Source organism: Chaetodon auriga, chromosome 1, assembly GCF_051107435.1.
Source record: "Chaetodon auriga isolate fChaAug3 chromosome 1, fChaAug3.hap1, whole genome shotgun sequence".
Classification (NCBI taxonomy): Eukaryota; Metazoa; Chordata; class Actinopteri; order Chaetodontiformes; family Chaetodontidae; genus Chaetodon; species Chaetodon auriga.
In genome coordinates, this window is record NC_135074.1 from 14,975,660 (window position 1) to 14,995,571 (window position 19,912).

Consider the following 19,912-nt stretch of genomic DNA (forward strand, 5'->3'; position numbering starts at 1 on the left):
ACCTATTAATATTTTACTCCTACCCCCACCACAGAGGAGAAAATGACTTTCCTGCATTACCAGCAAGGAAGGAGGAAGCTGTGAATGGTCTGGATGGAGTGGTCATGTTGCTCTGCCTCAACCACGCACATCTTAAAATAACTTGTTTGGTTTTATCCCACCAGCTCTCATTCTGAGCGAGGTCAGCCCACTGCTGTTGTTGTTGTTGTTGTGGATTGCATATAGCATGTTTTAAAAATTGCTGCTATTTGTCACCCTGAGAGCACGTTCACTTGGAGAGTTGCCACTTTGCAAAATGTTCAAACGGATCTGTAAAAAAAAAAAAATTGGCACATGACACCAACTATGTGTCATGTGCAGGAAATGTTGTCACGGAAGTCACGAGATTCACGAGTAAATGGTGTGATCGTATGACAATAAGATGGACCGTGCGCTCCAAGCCCACAGCGGTTGACAAGTGCTGGACAGTTTTACAAAACTCTGGATTAAGTTCAATGCCAACAATTCTCTCAGTCCGCTGCCAGCATTGGTTTTCATTCTTGCTTTTTTGTTTACAAAAAAATAAAATAAAAGTGTTTGTTGCAGGCCTGTGACAGGAGGCGAGTTGTTGTCTCCTGCAGGAAAGTGTGACATCCCAAACACTCATCCACCACCACCCCCACCCTTTTCCTTGCTACATATATGGAGCTCGCTGCTTCGGGCATTGGCATTAATGTTGGCAGCAGATATTGGTGTAGAAACGTCCAATATGGATGTAATTCCTAAGAGACTGGACCGGTCTTAGTTTTTCCGTGTAGTTTTGTCTGTCATTCCTTTCAGTTATGATCTCATTTTAGGGTTTATTTTCTCTGTGGGTTCCATCTTATATTCACACCATTTTCCTCCTTATTTCATCATGTGTTTGCTATTATTATCAACTGGGTTTTATTCTCCATCTTATTTTACATTTGTTGGTGTTTTTATGTTCATTCTATGTCTTTTTAATGTGAAGCAGTTGGTGCTTGAAATCTTAGTGTTGTAAAGCACTTCACAGTTCTTGTGCGAAAGGTGCTTTGCAAATAACATTTATTATTATTGGTATTGTTATTATTGTGGTTTTAAGATCTGTGGATGAAGCATCATTATAACCCAGTAGGGGAAGTAGCACTTAGTTGGAGTGGAAAACCAGGATGCATGTTAAACAAACATTGCTTCCTTCTGTAGCAACACGTATTACTGTTAGCAAATACTTACCAGTAAGATATTTCAGTTCTTACCAAGAAGTATCTGCTTTCATCAGTGCTGAAAGATAATGTAGCACATTATTTTACTGTCTGTATGATAGCTGTTATCTGCCTCCTGTTTCCCGTGTGCGTGTGTGTGTGTGTGTGTGTGTGTGTGTGTGTGTGTGTGTGAGAGAGAGAGAGAGAGAGAGATCATAACTACAAATGTGAGATCAGACAGAGTCGTCTTCTCCACGGTTTGGACCGTCTCTGACCTCACTGCCAGTGTTTGTTTCCTTCGCTTCCTCTTTGCTGTGAGAAACTTTGAGCTGCTCTGTGTGACTGTTGATCACCTCTGCCTGTCTCACACTCAATCTGTCTGTCCGTTGACTTTCACTTCTCCTCTTCAGCTGTTCACACTGAACCACATGAGCAGACAGATGTACAGAGAGCGGAGGAGAGCGAGGCCTGTGCTCCATCAGGCAGGAGCACACAGTATAGCGCTGCTTTAATCTAGATTTTTCCTGATATCTGTTTCTTTTGTTGCCTTTGTTTATCATTTATAGTCTTGTAGGAGATTACAGCCTTTCAGTGACACTGACTTACCAAATATTTTCTCCTGCAGGTTTTCAGGAGCCAGGAGAGATTGCTGATAGTAAAGACAACATCAAGCATGTTTATGAAAGGCTCCGTAATCTTCCCATTCGGTAACACTAGACATATTTTCTTACTGAAAGCATTTCGACTACGGTTTAGCTGACGACCACGACCAGCAGGTGAAACATAAATCTCAGTCCAGGTACGTACATCAGGCTGCCATAAAACTACATCCAGCTCAGGGAGGTGCATAAAATAAAAATCAACAGACTGCAGATAAGAATTTGAATTGTCGCCATAACTCAGTGGGGTGACATCTCGTGAACTGGCATTGCCTCTTATCTTGAGCACCTTCCTGAGACAAATGTAGTTTTTAGTTTAAATTGTCCCAGTGGCAGCAGAAGCTTGTCTGTTATTAGTAGAGTTTACTAGTTGATGTTGTTTGCTAAGACCTTTTCTCAAACTGAACAATTATCTAACCAAAAAGTGCTAAAAGCAAAAAGTACATCAGCAGCAAAAGAATATTTAAACAAACTAATCTCACTGTGCGTGCGTGCGTGCGTGCGTGCGTGCGTGCGTGTGCGTGTGCGTGTGCGTGCGTGCGCAGCTTCCGGCCATCTCTTGAAGTGTTATTTATCATCACTGTCAAGCTTTAACACAACATACAGAAACCACTGTCACACAAGCTATGTTTTCTACTCTTCCAGGGACAGTTGAACCCACCAAGCTGGCAAACACACACACACACACGCACACACACAGACAGTAGGCTGTCTCCTCCTGCCCGTTCAACCTCCACTAATGGACTGCTTGTATGAAGTTAATGGTCCTGACACAGCTACTAAACTGTTAAATTAAAAACATGCTGAGGTTGACAATGCCAATAAGCTCAATTCAAATCCGAGCCAGTGGTCACAGTAGTTTTCAATACATTACTGTGAAACACTCATAGTTGCATGAATGCACATAGCTCAGTAATGCCACATCCCAGTAACTGCAATATGATGTGAATGTGAAGCAGAGAAAATATGACCGTAAAAGCTTTGATTAAATGTTAAAAAAGAAGAAAATCATGTGATGCAATAATATAAACAGTGTAAAGAAACTTATGATGCATTTGCAATTTATTTTAGTAGTAAACAAATAACAAATTCTATGTTAATGCACCCAAATTCATCAATATGAAGGAAAACAAACCTGAGGCAAAAGACAAATAATGTAAGACATCTTTATTTATGCTTTGTTTAGTCATATGAGGTATAACTGAGTCACTGCTGTTATTGATGTGGACCACAAAACAAAACTTGGCAGCATTATGTGACCAAACTTTCACTTTCACAAAGTAAACTTTCTGAATTTAAACTAAACTTTTCCAAAGGTACATCTGGACTTGGCTGCCTGCCCACCAACACAACCCACCCCTTCTTAAATGTGAACAAGTGCATTTAAATTCCACGGAGCTGCTTTAAAATACCTAACATAGATAATGGGTTGTTTACTATTAGCTCTTGCCTGATAAGTTCAATCAGAGAGCTAATGAGGACATAAAACAACAATAGACTTTTTTCTAATTAATTTAGCTGACAGGAAGGGATTTTTTTCTTAGTTCAACATATATCCAAGGATACTAGGAGAAAGCCTGCTTCAGACTGGTGGATTTGTGCGTTCTAACTATGAAATTGTAGGAAATCAGAAATCTTGGAGCATTCAACTGAGGAGCACGTTAATATCATGTTGCCTACACAAATATATTCTCCTCTCACTTTGCAGGTACACACACACACACACACACTGTGTCACACACTCACTGACTGTGGCGCTGTGTCCAATAATGTGTAGGAGGGTGCTAGTCATTTGTTAGTCTGGTAAATAGCCTGCTGTCTTGTCTGATGCTGACATTTAGCCCGTTAGTGTGGAAGGCAGCAGGAGCACAGATGTATTTTTCAGCCACATGGCCTTTCACAGACTCACACAGTTGAACTAAAACTAGCTCATGATGCTACTTGTTTCTCTACATGCCTCTTGGCAGTGGAGCAAATGTTCAGCTCCAGCACATGCATGTATATTAGGGACACATGAAGTGGACCGTGAATGTATACTCCACCTGCATGCACTGCTCCTCTCACTGTGACTGGGAAGAAATAAGAGATTTATTCGCCACGTCGACACACTTTTGAATGTATCAACACAAATGACTACACAATGACAGCCAATATTATGTGAGACTCATTTATTAGTCTGGTAATCAGCCTGATCTGATGCTGGCATTTCACACTGATGAAAACAGTCAATAAACTAGCAACAGGAATAGATTGGGTCTGAAATGCAACAACAGCGCAATACAGGTCTAATCAAATATGTCGTCATCCAGATGGCATGTGACAAATTATATTTTGGATGTTTTTCCTGCCACCGTAAGAGCAGCTTTTACTTATGGGAGTAAATGTGTGGTCAAAGCTTGTCTAGCCAATCTTTAATGTTTGCACACCATCTCTGCTTTTATGTACCCTCAGTAATTGAAATGGTCCTGCGGTAAGTGAAACTGAAAATGAGTTGTTTATAGTTCTGGATTCAGGCGGTTTTCTGTTGGGTCTCCAAATGAAAATGTGTTTTTTGGAATGAAACTGGGCCCCAGGTGACAGACTATATTTACTCTGTTTGAGTTCCAAGTTGTAAAAGACTGTGAACCAATGAGCTTGAAAATTAAAAGGTCAGCTAGGGAAACTAAATGATGAACAGAACATAGAAGAGGAAACAGACACTGATTATAAATAACCCAGATTTTTTTTTTTTTTTTTAACTTTTCTGTCATATAGAGCAGCAGTCCCCAACCACCGGGCCACAGACCAGCCATTTGGTACTGGGCTGCACAGAGAGACCGAACAAAAAATGTTTTATTGATCATCAGAGTCTGAAAGAAGTTTTATTTTGAAAATCAGGTGCATCTGCCTGTGCCTCTGTACGTGTCAAACACACACACACACATACACTAATGATAATAACAGATACAGGAAGTCAGTGCAGAGCAGCTACAACTAGACTAATGTGCTCTCTGCTCTTGGTTCTGGTTCATAGTCGAGCTGCAGAGTTTTAAAATAAGCTGAAGTCTATCAGTGGTTTTTCTTCTGGAGGCCAGTATCTGGGGCCGACCCGGAACCCGACCAGACACACACACACACACACACACACACACACACTAATAATGATAATAATAATAACCATCATCAACATCATCATCATCATCATCATCATAATAATAAAAACAACTCGAGCCAGGATCCAGACCTGGGATCTGACCCCGGATATACACACACACATTACTACTACTACTACTACTAATAATAATAATAATAATAATAATAATAATAATAATAATAATAATATCCCGGGCCAGGATCCAACCCAGGACACTGTGATATCACTCTGAAATCAAAGAGTATATTTTAGGTAATCCCATCAAACACCTCTAGCTAAATTCATGAGATTCTTCACCAGCAGAGCTCCTCATGTCAAAAAGTACTACAAGGAAAGAAGGAGCTCTGGTGGCAGAGGGGTGAAGGCTAGCAGTGCAGATTATAACTGTGGAAACTACATATGAAAAAAAAAGCTATGAAACTGATAATACTAAGTGTGACATGCTACTTCTGCACATATTTCCAGTGACAACAATATTCAAAATACATAAATACACAGAATAATAAAAGGGAAGTCAAATGTGGGAAGTCAGTCAAACTTTTTAATACTTCATCTATGTCTCTCATCTGTCTGCTCTATCTGTTATAATGTCTTTGATTTTGTTCATTTGATTTGTGAAGCCTTACTGTGCATTGTACATCCTTCTTTATTAGGGTGTCTTCCAGCTGTCACTGTGATTTCTGCCCCAGACTCACAAGTCGATCTCAAAATCTCTCTAACAGCGTCTCACTGGTGTGATATACTTATGGGGATACATTGTGTCACCATGACTGCAAAGGCAAAATTGTTGTCTTTGAGGTCATAGCAAAACAGTCTGCACAGACCATTACTCTGAAATGAAGTGACGACCACTTTCATTCAATATATTTCAAATTTTCCAGTTGAGCGAGCCTCTCTCTGTGCTCCAGAAGCTATTGAATACATAGTTTTTTAATGACAACCTGAAGCATTGACAGCAACGTGCTCTGAAGTCTCAAACCTCCTCACACTGTTTGCAATAGCCAATAACCTCCTGCTGTATGTTGCTGTGCAGCCTGCAGTGTGTGTCACGTCGCTGTGTGTCATTATGATTTGTGTCATGTACTGAGTTTCAGGTGTGATTCACTGGCTTGAAGCTGATTTTATAGGTGGATTTATTTTTGCTGGGAGGTGAAGGAGAGGGTGATGGTCGAATGGGTTGCATGGACTGCACAGTGTAGAATTCCATTAAAATGTTATCACTGAGTTGTTATCACACAGCAGTTTTCCAAACAGCTGTGAAACAGTCCAATGATTACCAGGTCAGAAGCATGGCAACGATCATAAAGCTCATGCTACACAACAACAGTTCATACGTCCTAAAGCACCAAAGCTGTAGTGTTTGGAAATAATGAAAGTGAAGAAGAACTGCTGACTTGTGACCTGAGAGCCTCCAGTTCAAGCTTAAGGCCGGGTTGACTTGATGAATGAACTGAGTAACACCATCCCCTCCTTTGCTAACTCCTGCACAGATGGCCTTCCACCTCCTCTTGTGGAGCTGTGCAGTCACCCCCAGTCCATGAAATGTGAATGTGTTTTCATTAAGCTTTTGCTCTGTAATAGTAAGTTAACAGTGAAGAGTGATGGAAAATATGGGGAGAGAGGGTGGAGAGGTGACCTGCAACAGTCAGAACAAAGACATGGACTTACCCGAAAGCTCCACTAAAGCCAGTTAACGAAAGCACCACACAGAGCAGCATGGACTGAGGAGACAGAGGCATTCACTGACATAACATAAAGTCCATCTTAGGTGGGAAGCAGCCATGAAATACCACACTTCATAGAAAAGTCTGTTACGATTTTGACTTGAGAAATTTGAAAAAATACTTGAAAAATGATTCACATTTCCCTTTTCCAACTTGTTGGGACTTTGCTATATTTCATGTTTTATATTTCTTGAAATTATTATGCTTTTCTATAAATTAAGGACATTCTCGGATACCTCAGGCTCATGAATCCTGGATGGTGGTGAATCTGAAAATTTGAAGTCTTGAAGTTCTCCCCACAACAGAGGGAATTCACAGTGACAGCAAATGGGAGGGCAAATCGGTGAAACTCAAAGCAGCCTCTCTGAAGTGATTTTGTAAAAACGTGACATTTTACAAGTGGCAGTATTGCAATTCAAGCAGCTGCAGAAGTATTGTTCATTGTAGCTCAGTTATTTTGTGGTTTGGCTCAAATTCGTACAACTTGTGCATAAAAGTGGTAATCATTTCTTAATGGAAAGGACACCTTTACATTAAAGTGCAATGTTGTAACTATAATGAGAGAATCTGACATGTTGCCTGGCCTAACCACCGGGGTGCTGCCTGAACATGATACAGCATCTGACCGTAGGCAGGAGGTGTGTGCTGGGGGGTCTGATTATGCCTGTGTGGGTCTGTTGTGCTGTATGTGTGCACTGTTTCTCTCCATGCTTTGTACTTCCTGTGTGTCTGTAATCATATATGTGATGACATTCTCATCACCTCATTAATTCTAATGAATTCCTACCCCCTGCACATCCCAGCCTGCACCCTCTACCACATGGCTGCGTACGTGTCAATGCACAGGATGGCCCCCTGACGCTGCTCTGCACTGAGCCTGTTTCTGCTCCTTCATTGACTTATAATAATTAATTTGTTCTTCTCATGATGCGATATGAAAGTCATCTGCCAGTTCTTCATATTAGACTTTGTATATTGTAAATTTTACATACACCTTCTAATACACCGTAGGTCTTTTCACAGGCAACATTTTGTCACAGGTGTAATTAATAAAATTGATGATAGTGAATTCCCTTTTTTCATCTTTTGCCTAGTTCATAGATCCACATATACTTTTTAAATACAGCTTTTTCCATATGTTTCGTCCACACACAAGCACAGTTTTATGTTACTGTTAACAGAGCTTTTGGAAAACTCCGTCCAGGATATAAAGATATTCAGGAACTCTGTTTGCAGTGCAAACAAGCAATTTTGTGCAACAGTGGACACACTGGTGCTGACGTTGCTTCTATTATTGAAGATTTTTCTTAAAACTGGGCATTGATTTCGCTGTCCTGGTGTTATGCATGCTGGTTCACTGTTAAGATGTCATGACTTATTGGGACACTTAAACAGAAGAGAACATTTGGAAATACGCTTTGCAAAAAACAAAAAAAAAGTCTGTTATTTCTGATTCATTACTGTGACATATACTGTAGGAAGAACAATCTATGCAATAAAGAGGCAACCTTCTTTTTGTGGTGATGGTTTATGATACATAAATAAATAGATAGAAGATACTTTTACAAATACAACAGAGGCATTCGTTGTAATGCAACCTGTTGTTCATGATTTTTGTGGTCATTTTTTGTCATTAATGAGTGACAAAGTCATCGTTGGGAGACAGTGTTCAGGTACAAGAGTTGATCCTGGGATGTGCATGAAGAGGTTTGGTTGCTTTCTGCATTTTGGGTGTGAGATTAACTGTTGTGTTAAGATGTATGTCAGTAAAGTGTGAAGAATTAAAAGCAGATGTAATCTAATTTTTACAATTAAAGACAATAAAACGTGATGTTTTTAGTTAAACGTGAACATTATGATTTGTAAAATGAACAAGCAATGTCAACAACAAGTACAAAGTGGAAACAGACATCTTCAGCCCCCAAAGGTGACACTCTGGAGATTTGATTTGACATAGAAGTACACCATGATATTATAATGTCGGTCATTTGATATTGTGCACGCCCAGTTTCCTGGGCTCACAGACAGCTGTGGCAGATAATATGGGATCACTGTCTTCTGAGTGTTGAGTTGTTCTATTTCCTTACAGTGTGTTGTATTGCACCATGCAAGGTGTAAACGGTTTATTATTTGAGTTTTGGCTGCAGACAGTAATATTATATGATACATGAAATTAAATGTCTGAAAAAACTTGCATATGTTAGTTGTTTGTATGTATGATTTTCCAAAAGCATTTTAGATGATTAGTGCAACTGCATTTTGTGATTTCTTGTAATGTCTTTTAGCATTTTATACAAAGCTACTAATCATCCTGACCACTGTTAAATCTGATCTTTATGGAGTCATTGAGAAGACAAGAGGAGGAGGACAAAAGACACCAGACATTAGGAGGCAAGAGCACAAGAATGTCAATGAGAAAATAAGAAAGAAAAAGGAAATGAGAGGACCGAAATATGAAGTTAAGAATCTGAGGAAAGAGGAGAATAGAGAGTGAAGAAAGAAAGAGGAGAGGAATGTTTCATAATGTGTGAAGAACAGATTAATGATGAAATTGTTCTGACCTTTTATCTCCAACCATATTATCACTTCCTCAATGACATTTACGTAATGTGGTTTTGGTCCTTTGGCTCTATCCACAGAGGAGAGCTGTGATTGGTCAGATTCTCTCAGGTTAAAATGTTAACAACCACTATGCTTTCACACACACACACACATACTCTACATATCTACACAAAGAGAGACATAGACATTAATATCTGCTTCAGCGTGCATGTGTACACAGATAAACTGCCTTTGAAATCATCTTCTTTGTTGTTTTTTGTGGATTTATATGTTTCACGTGTCATAACTCAGGACTGATACCGGGAAGGACTGGCCTCGAGACTCAGAGGTAGATCTGTTGGTTTCATGTACTTGGAGGGGTCGACTGGGTCAGCAGCGCATCTACAAATACTTTTTACTCGGCAAAAATGTATATAGTCTCCTGAGTGCGTGATAAATCAAGGAAAAGAAAGTGTAGAATAGTTTACAGAGAGAGAGAAAGAGAGAGAGCAGGATATGACATTCAACAAAACTCGCCAGCCAGGATCAAGCTGGGGACATTGCAGTTATGCTGGTACTCACCAAGCCAATAGGCTTCCAGGAGTTTGGGAGGAAGCTGCTGGTTTTCACATGTGTGCTGCTGGTCAATTTTTGTTTGTCGGCAATGTAAACCCACAAAGCAACTGTCAAAAGCAAACTGTTTTAAGTGATCCAAATGCACCTGTAATAATACTATAAAGAAAATCAGCATTTACTACTTCGTACTGCCTGACAGAGGACAGCATCATGCCTCCTCCAGCTCATACGGAGTCACCAGCTGCTCCTTTTCAACTGCCAGCAAGGAGCTTCATCAGGAGGCTGTAAAATGTGCATAAGCTCATACTAAATCCTCATATGTGCCATTACCAAGAAAGCTCCTCCTCATCCACACCTGATTCCTCCTCTCCTGGAGGCAATTTAGGACGGGAACATGGTATCAGTCATTCTGATAGATTTCTGTCACATGTCCACACGCTGCCTCTGTCTTGGGTGAATGTTGTGCTTGTGGAGCCAATTTACGATTTTCCCACAGATCATCCAAAGTGCACACTCTCACTTCACCATGTCTGTTTATTAAGTAAGACGGATGACTTTTCAGGGGTACAGAAGCTCCGCCCGCTGTCACCTTTGATCAGCCCAGTCTTGTCTTTAATCAAGCTTCTGTTGAATGGAGGCCTGTCACCTCCCACCACCACATATAACACACCAGCGGTCTTTCCTTATTTCTCTTTCAGACCAAAGCACAAATAAGAAGAACACAGTTCACAATGTAACACTGTGGCTGCACCAGCATCAACCCTCCAACAGTACATCACCTGTTGCCCCACCACTGACATGCTGCAATTTGTCTGATTCACTAAGAAAACTCACAAGTGACAGATAGTGTCACTTTAAATCCCAACTATATTAAATGTGCAAACATGGTGCTTAAAAGCAGGAAATTGGTCTGACATTTCTTTCTCCAACCATTAGCATTTCCTGAATGACATTTACAGTTTGTCGGGCTCTGAGGGAGTTCTGCTTATTCAGATTTCCTTCTCAAGAGAAATAAACAAGAATTACTTTAACATCAATATTCTTTTGGTGGCTGGTAGCACATCCATTACAAGCTTACTAGTAGTAATACACCAGGGTGCACAGAAGTGTTATACCAGAGGTAAGAAGGTAAATGAGATGAAAGCACGGCCTTGCACTCCCCCTCTGTCTCTCTTCAACCTTAATTTGAGTGTCTTCTTTTATTCTCCACTTCTCTCTCAAATTCTTGAAGTTACAAACAAATGAAGCTGCATTCCTGATTAAACGGAAGGGCAGAAGTTTACGTTGCATTTTCATCACTTGAATGATAAAATTTACAGAAAAACAACATCCGAGTCAGACAGGAAAACAGAGCTGTGAAGGGCAACTAGACCCTCCAGTCACATATCATGATTGCCTGTTTCAAATCTAAATCCTTCTCTGTGAATATTTTTCTGCACTGGTAGTTTGGAGATTACTCCTCTAATGTGATTTTGTGTAATCAGTAGCTGAGACTGTATGTGGAGACACAGTAAACATTCAGAGAGAGAAAATGAAAGTTTTTTCTCTCGTATGCTAAAAGTGAAAAGTTAAAGTTTTGTGCTGTGGAGTTAGGGACTTACCTGTGGAAATCCAGTCTCTGAAAAACTATATTGAATGCTTAATGGGCTACACATGACTGTGCGTATTACAAAGCTTGTTGATTAATATGTTGAAAGAGATCGAAAGGTCAATTTAGTCAGCCATTAGGTTCTCCCTTGAATGTACGCTGCTAATGAGTCTACCAAAGACTAATTACCTCTTGTCTCTTCCTCTCTTCTATGCGTGTCTCTCTTTCTTCTCCTTCTCTAAATTTGGCTGTGACCTTTGTGAGACGTGGCGGTGGTGCAGGCAGGCGTCTCGGGCCTGTAACAAAGACAAAATGAAACACCACAAAGAAGGGAAGTGAGCGGGTGAATGAATGAGATGGCGGAGTGAATGGGTCAGACTGTGTTAATATGCAGTAAACCAGAGTTTACTGACTGTGATCCTCACCCCTCACGCGGCTGTAGCTCCTTGATAAATGCATCATGGAGGTTCACAGCCAGCTTGTGTTACAGACTCATCCAGTAATCCCTCTGAGCTGCTGCAAGATAACAGTTTCACCTGCAGTGACCTGACAGCTCTGCAGCAAATCAATATCGATACACGCCCAACGCACAACAGGTGTGCCCAAAATGCTGTGACTTCTGCTCGCTGCACGTTAGAATCAAAGTATAATTGATCCCTCTGTGGTTTGTCTCAGTCATGAAGACAAAGGATTGTGTCAAACCATGATCTTGCTTTTTTTATTGTAACATTTTATTCTCATTGTTTCACATCGAAATGCCAAAAAACACAGATCGACACAATTATCCGCAGTGTGTGCTGTGATGGGAGCTGTAGAAATGAAAAGACAATAAGCACTTCTGTCAAAACCTGTATTCACTAATTGGGCAATAACTGGATTATCTGAGCGAGACTGACAACAATCTGATCATTAGTCTTTCTATGACACCCGTGTTAGCAGCATTATCTTGTTCTATTGTTATTGGCAAGTCACTCTCAATGATGCCAGCTGAGTCATCTCATCAGAGCACAGTCACACATCTGCAACACTCGAACTACTCGAGTGTCGAGAGCGTCTACTATAAACTAATCTCCATTCTATACTGTTTCACAGTATGCGTCAAAGAAATGAACAATGAAACTGTGGGACTTAAAAGGACAGAGACTTATTTGCTGCTTTTAGCCTCTACATTTTAGTTTTGGACACGAGCAGTTTGCTGGTAAATGGACCAGATCTGCGTCCTTTACTCGTTCACAGTTTTGGGATGATAGTAAATGACACTAGATGTGATATGAACCAAACTTTGTGCTCCTTCGTGCAAAATAAGCTCTCATTAACACATGTTATGAGGTTTAATGTTTCCCAGCTGTGAGATGCTCCTACAGTCTCTCTGTGTGTGGCAGTATGGGACAATAGTGTCCATCAAGTGCCCACTCAAAAATCAAGAGACACTGAGTAAACTTCATTTTGTCACCTTGTCAGTCAGTATGTAGTGTGAATTTATAACACACACTGTGATACGCCGATGACCCTGATCAATATGAAGAAATGAAATAAACTATTTTTTACTGAGCAGCACAGTTGCATTGAACTTTCATGTTTTGGAGGACTGATTGTCTGCAGTGCAGAGCAACACTCATTTTTCTGACAGTGTAATAACTATATTACAGTTCTTTTGCAAACATCTAACCTAGCTGTCCAGAAGGAAATTACCATGGTTGAATCACATTTCAGGAGTGTGTCAGCTGCTATCAGAGCCAGAATAATTGAGGGAGCTCAGATATGAATTGAAAATTCAACTGAAAAGAGGCTAACAGACCGGTCCTAATATCACTAAGTGCAGAAAGAGAAAGATTAAACACTTAACGATACAAGGAGGAAAATCCTGATGTTAGTGCATTGTACATTTGACTGACAGCTGGATGTGCAACAGGACATGTGTCAAGAAAAAACTGTGGATACTGTAGTTTACAAGTTTGGTCACAGTGGTCTATTAGCAGTGGTATTACAGAAGCACAGCACTAACTGTTCCAGTAGACCTACTTTACTTGCAAATTTTTTATTTATTTTGTTTGAAACAAAAAACCTTTGGGTGTCTGTTCCAAAACCCTGCAGACAACATTACAACATTTCATATGATTTATATCCAGATATCTGGCAGAAGATGCAACACTGAGGGATCCTCTTTATTTTTAGTCTATCTTCTGAGCACTCTTTTGCAAGTGTTTCTGTTGTACCAGCGCACAGCAGAGTGTAAACACACAGGACGCAGTTTCACAGCTGGACACACACCAGAGATAGTCACAAGAGTGCCATCTGTGAGCATGCTCACTTTAAAAGCTGTATTTTACTCCTCTTTTTTCCCACCATTTTCCATTTGAGTAGCAGCTGAGGACACGGAGCAGATGCCAAATCTGTATGTTCCTGTGGAAAACAGAGAAGCATTTTCATTTCAGCTGGGCTTCATGAATAGATGTGGGGTCTGTGCAGAATGAGCTGGTGTGGAAGCATCTGTCAGACAGGCATGTAAAGTTTACATGATGGCTGACCCCACGTCTGTTCTGCTCTGTGTGTGTGTGTGTGTGTGTGTGTGTGTGTGTGTGTGTGTGTGTGTGTGTGGGCCCCCCACTGGTATGTTATTGTCTGACCATGCTGACATGGACTTTATTCCTTGTGTCTAAACCAACCTAACAACACCATGAATGGTATTTCTGCCATTTTTCAAAAGGGGGACACAAAGGAAGCTGTGTTAAAAAAAAAAAAAAAAAAAAAAAAAGCCATTGAAAGTATACACAAAGAAAATAAAATATAGTAGTAATAATAATGAAGTAAAGAAGAATCACTTAATTGCAAAATATCAGAAATCATTGGTATACTCATTCTAAATAAGTGTAAACTGTTGCATATTTTAGGTTAGAAGATAATCGTCAAAACTGCATAAATGACACAGCTTGATTTGATAACTGGCTTTTTGGTTCAGATTTGAGAGGAGCATTTGCTTTGTTAGAGCACGGTGACCAGCATCCGTCAATCCATTTGGGGCTTGAGTGGAAAAATGAAGAAAAAGGGAAAGAGCAACTCAAAATGATCTGTAATGTGCAGCACGTCTCCCATTTACTGGAGGTGTCAGTTAACCCGTCCCACCTTGTTTATGCATCATCTATCCCGATGCTGCAGCTGTGACAGAAGCAAATATTCATATCAGTTTACAGCATAACTGCACTGGCATTTTAAAAGTGCCAGAAGAAAGTGCTGCTGCCATTTATTCATAAAATTTCAAGTCAGGTGTAAACTCTAATTTTCTCTTATGTTTCCTGAGTTTCAGGCTTAGACTGTGGGTTTAACCAGGATATCTGCTGTCATCTCCTGGTCAGCAAGTGCAAATGCCAACTGCAAAGTGGATTATTCTGACTAAGACAGGCAGGCAGACATTTAGTTATGTTTAGATAAATGTAAGTTTATAAAATAAAACTGTCCTTGATTTGTTCCTGTTTCAGTCTTTTATACTTTGCACCTTAGATGAAAACTGTAAAGCGGGTATCCTCGTAACCTCATCAAATCACTGTTAAAATGGCCTAAAGATGTGATGTCCTGCTTCAGTGTTTTGCTTCATGTCCAGTGGATGGCAGCAAAGGCACATCATGCAGAGGAACTGAGCCCATTGTGTGCCTCAGTGTCTATGTTGCCATGTCTGCTCATTATGAGAGACTTTGTATTTGGCGTTGTTTGCAGTTTCCGTGGACATGGTTAGCACATTTCTGTGCGCCTGGCCGTCTGTCTGCCATGTTAATAGATCAGTAAGAGTAGATAATCACTGACTACCACTTTACTTCCCCATAGAACCCAGAAATTGGCCCATTCTGTCAATTACAAATGAAGGTGGTGTAACAATTGTCAGCCTGTGTGCCAAAAACACAATGAAATCCATCTTCCACTGGATTGTCAGGTAAATTAAAAAAAAAAAAAAAAAAAAAAAAAAAAGAACATTTCCATTTTCAATTTCTTCTACGTGCACACATACTCTATTAATGTAGAAGATAAATAAAAACATTTGTGTATAAATAGATAGATTGCTTTTGGGTCAGTGGAGCACAGGCCTAATAACGCAGCCTGGCTCATCTAACATCGTGTGACTGATTTCATACATTCATGAAAGAGAATCGTTTGACGTTTGAGATTGCTTCTTTGTCTCGCGATATCTGGCAACCCAGCGGGCAGCCAGTCTCCTGTCAGCCCGTCAGGATACGGAGTGCAGGTCCTCTGTCACCCGCGGACATGTTCAGGACAGACAAACTCAAAGCTTTGGTCAATGAGCGGCTGACAGCCGCCGCTGAGGAACTATTCAGCATCTTTGAGCAAACTATCAAAGAATATGAGGAGACAGTTTTCCGGTCAAAGCAGGAGGTCGACCAACAGCGGAGGCGCGCCGGCGGGAAAGGTGAGTTAACGGCAGACTTTAACCTCCGCACGGCACCGATACTGAGGGTCTTCACACCTGGACCAAACAAGTTAAGATGCTCTGCTGCTTTCAGCCGTCTGGGCCACTCCCAGAGGAGACGGCAAGTAGCGCCATTTTGCATCCCTGAAAGGAGGAGGGGGATGCAAAATGGCTGTCATTGCTCACAGACGGTTTTTGCGGCGCCTTTGTAGAAACTGCACAGATCAGCCTGCAGGTAACGGGATGTGGGTCCCAGAGCCTCTTCATCTCTGCTCCCTCTTCTTCCTCTCGGCCACTCGTGTCCTACCAGACAGACTGGAGGAGAAAAAGGAACAAATGGCATAAAGGAAGAAAGGAAAACTAATTTTATTATTTTAGTTTATTATTTACTCAGCTATCAAAAACACGTGTCTTAGACTATATTGTGGTTCTGTCCTTCCGTGTTTGTGCATGCCCAAAATATTATTAGTGATGACAGTGTTCTGCCTGTGCAGCTGTGCTGTTCATTATTATTGAATGGTGGCCACACAGTAAAGCACATTCATTGGAGACTGGTGTTATTGTTTCCCATCTTTTCATCAGCGGATGACATTAGGACCATCACCAGCATGGAAGTTTAGTAGCTGATTAGTTGTCATACAAATGATAGCACTTAGCTATTTCATTGCCTTCTCCTGTTCATTTTATGCCCCTATAAAGCAAAAAATAAGGGATATTTAAGTATGAAAGTGAAGAAGCTATTCAGCAGCAGTGAGGTCTAGAGGTAGAAGATGAAGGGAGCAATGAGATGATGCCACCAAAAGAGTTGAACCTCAAACTGTAGAAAACACTTCTGTGTAAATAGTGATGTAAGTACGACATTTCTGTGTGTTTGTCCAGCTGTTTGTATACAGTTTAAGTCTAACAATTATCCAAAATGATCCCTGTCAGCTCAGATAAGTGCGATCAGGTGATTACGTCGTGACAGGCCGACACATCATAACATAACCACGCAAAAATTCTGATAGTTTAATATATTGTGACGCATCGTCACGTTCTGCTTGTCTTGTCTAGCTCTCTGTTGTAATTTGAAAAGATCAAACTAAAGCCTTCATTTCTTTTTTCCATGTGTGACACCGTCCAGCCCCCCTGCAGCTCTCTGTCCAGGAAAACGACGCCCAATCTGAGCAGGGTCACTGTGAGAGGACAGCTGGCCAGTGTGAGGATGAGCAGGAGCCCCCGCACATTAAAGAAGAACAGGAGGAGGAACTGTGGAGTGCCCAGACGGGTGACAAGCAGCAGGAGGAGGAGGCTGATACCAAAGACTCCATGTTCAATATAATTTATGTGCAGAGAAGTGATGGAGACGGGAGACAGCAGCCACATCAAAACCAAGCAGTTGAAACTAAAGGAGACTGTTTGCCCAGCGGCTCGTCTGAGCAGCTGAAATCAGAGCCCGATGATGAAGGTTGTGCTGCATCAAAGCCCACCAGTGACTGTGAAATGAGTGAGTTCAGTGAAGATGAATGTAGGGGAGGATTTCACTCCAGCACAAACAAGATGAAGCCACAGCAAGCTGGCGAGACGGCGGACAGGCCGCACAGCTGCAGCGTCTGCAGCAAGACCTTCAGGATCAAATCCATTCTGACTCGCCACATGAAGACGCACACGGGAGAGAAACCTTACAGCTGCAGTGTCTGTGGTAAAAGCTTCATCCAGCGCTCCTATCTGCAGACTCACATGAACTCTCACTCCGGACAGAAACCGTACACGTGCAGTTTCTGTGGCAGGGGCTTCACGCAGGTTGGAAACATGAACGCGCACATACGAATCCACACGGGGGAGAAACCTCACAGCTGCGCCGACTGCGGCAAAAGCTTCAGGGAGAAGGCCGATCTCATCAAGCACACAATTATTCACACTGGAGAGAAACCCTACATTTGCTCTGTGTGTAATATGAAGTTCAGCGCTCAGTCGAATCTCACGCGCCACATGAAGACTCATTCAGGGGAGAGGCCGTACAGCTGCACCGCTTGTGGGAAAAGATTCATCCGGCGCTCCCATTTGATCATTCACATGAAGACTCACGCAGGAGAGAATCTCTAGACGTGATTAATTATTGTATTTGCTCCGTAGTATTTATTTGACCATTTCCTCGACAGAGCAGACGAGGACTTTTTTCCACTTTTAGAAAGGATCCAAACTTTGTCCAGAACATTTTCACTAGAAGTTGTTGCTTTGTAGTTTTGTGCTGTAGAATAAATATTCAGCAACTTGTAATATTGTACGTTTTTCCAAGTGACAGTAATTTGTGCCATCAGATGTTGAATGAACTAGTCAAACAAGGTACTCTGAAGAAATAAAGCGAGGAGGCATTTTAGTGTTTAGTGTTAGTGGCATCTATCAATTGTTTACATGAAACAACATGATGATAGAGAAAACATGGCTGACCTGTTTATAATCTCTATTCTGTTGATTCAGGTGAAGATTTTCTTTTAAATCCAGTCTTTTTATAATGATGGGATCATGGCTGAGTGGATTCAGATCATGAGCGATCACTGCCTTTGCTCCGCCCACCATAAATACTCGTGCCTATGTGAAGTTTTAATGTGTGAAGAATGCGTGTATATTTGTTTTCTCCTGTCCTGTTTTGAATAGGTTTTAAATTAGTAAAATAAATCACTGCTAATATCGTCTGCTTTTTGTCTGTCTCAAGGAGTATGAAGTATCCCCGTTTACTCCAGGAGAACATTCATGGCAGACAGCTCAAATTAAGCACTAAAGAAGAAGCATCATCTTTTAATGATTTAACCCTTTGAAAGGCTTTTAGCAAAACATAATGACTTTTTTCACCAGTAGAAGTTTTCTCTTAGAGGAGTTGTGAGTGTATGTGTGTGTGTGTGTGTGTGTGTGTGAAGTTGATCATAAGCACAGAAACTGAATGAATTCCTAAATTTGCTTCTGCTTTGAAATTCACAAATCATAATAAAGATTAAGTGTAAGACTTGAGAGGAGCCAGCTTCTCTCCATCATGTGTCTCCTATAAGGTCATGTCAAAAGCACAGACAAGTGCGGCCATTCGTCAAGTGCAGTTCATACGAATGATTAACTTTTTTATTGCACTGTGGAAGTCTTTCCACAGTCCACTTCAAAGACCGATAGTGAGCTGGGAATTTCAATTTCATTTCTCTGGAAACTGAGCAGGAGCAGACATCTACCTGCAGAACCTGAGGTACTTTTCTCTTTTTGTTTTGTATTAGAAAAAAGGGACACCGAAAAGCTGCCTGACGAAAGACTAAACACTACGTGTGTGCTTCTATGAAGATACATTAACCTTTTAACACTTGTGCTGTCACAATGTATTTTCTGCTATAAAACTCATATTAATGTCTGAATGAACCTTTACAAGCTCTGTTGGCTTAATGTAACCAACAATGTAAGTTCCCATACTCTTTGGTTTATGCTCTTTTCTGTAAACCGTGTACATTTCTCTGAATTTTAACTTATGTGATTGTGAGATTTTTATTATTATTTTTTAATGTTGTATAATCACTGGCCAGCTTGTGCAATATTTTGCAGGCTATTGATGGAAGTTTGCATTTGGAAAAAAGGAGGATGTATTCATGTTTGTTGATCTAATTCACAGAGGCAAATGAGCTTTTAGATATCAGATATTCAAAACCTTTCACATCTCCATGAGCAGATTGGTTTTTGTTATGTTTTCTGTCAAATTAAACGAATATTGTTTTACATGGTTAAACAGCTTTTAGAAAAAAAAAAATACCTGATTTTATTTCGATATATTTGGTTCATTTAATTGTCTGTGTTGCTGGAGTAAGCAGTTTTACTTTTGTCGTAAATAAAAATGTAGCGGAAGTGCGCAGACGTCATTTCCGTTGCGCGAAACTGAAATTTTCGCGCTCCAAAACAGCAGAAAGACCCCGAAGAAGATGAGTCCGAGCACGGAAGCAGTGTGCTAGTTTTCACGGAGCAGAAACGGGATGAACAGGAAGGTGAACAGTGTGCCGGTGATGGAGGAGCTCAGTCCTTCAGACTTTAGCAGAATTAGCTCCTCGGGTCGCTGCGCTGTGAG

At 40.8% G+C, this 19,912-nt stretch overlaps 1 protein-coding gene across 1 annotated transcript; it reads left to right on the forward strand.

Annotated features, from left to right (window-relative positions):
- Positions 1-15,620: 15,620 nt before the first annotated feature.
- Positions 15,621-19,589, forward strand: LOC143318023 (uncharacterized). Its single transcript, XM_076725915.1, has 2 exons — positions 15,621-15,840; positions 16,964-19,589. Exons 1-2 carry the CDS (start codon positions 15,678-15,680, stop codon positions 17,923-17,925), a joined length of 1,125 nt encoding a protein of 374 aa, XP_076582030.1. The 5' UTR covers positions 15,621-15,677; the 3' UTR covers positions 17,926-19,589.
- The last annotated feature ends 323 nt before the right edge of the window (positions 19,590-19,912 follow it).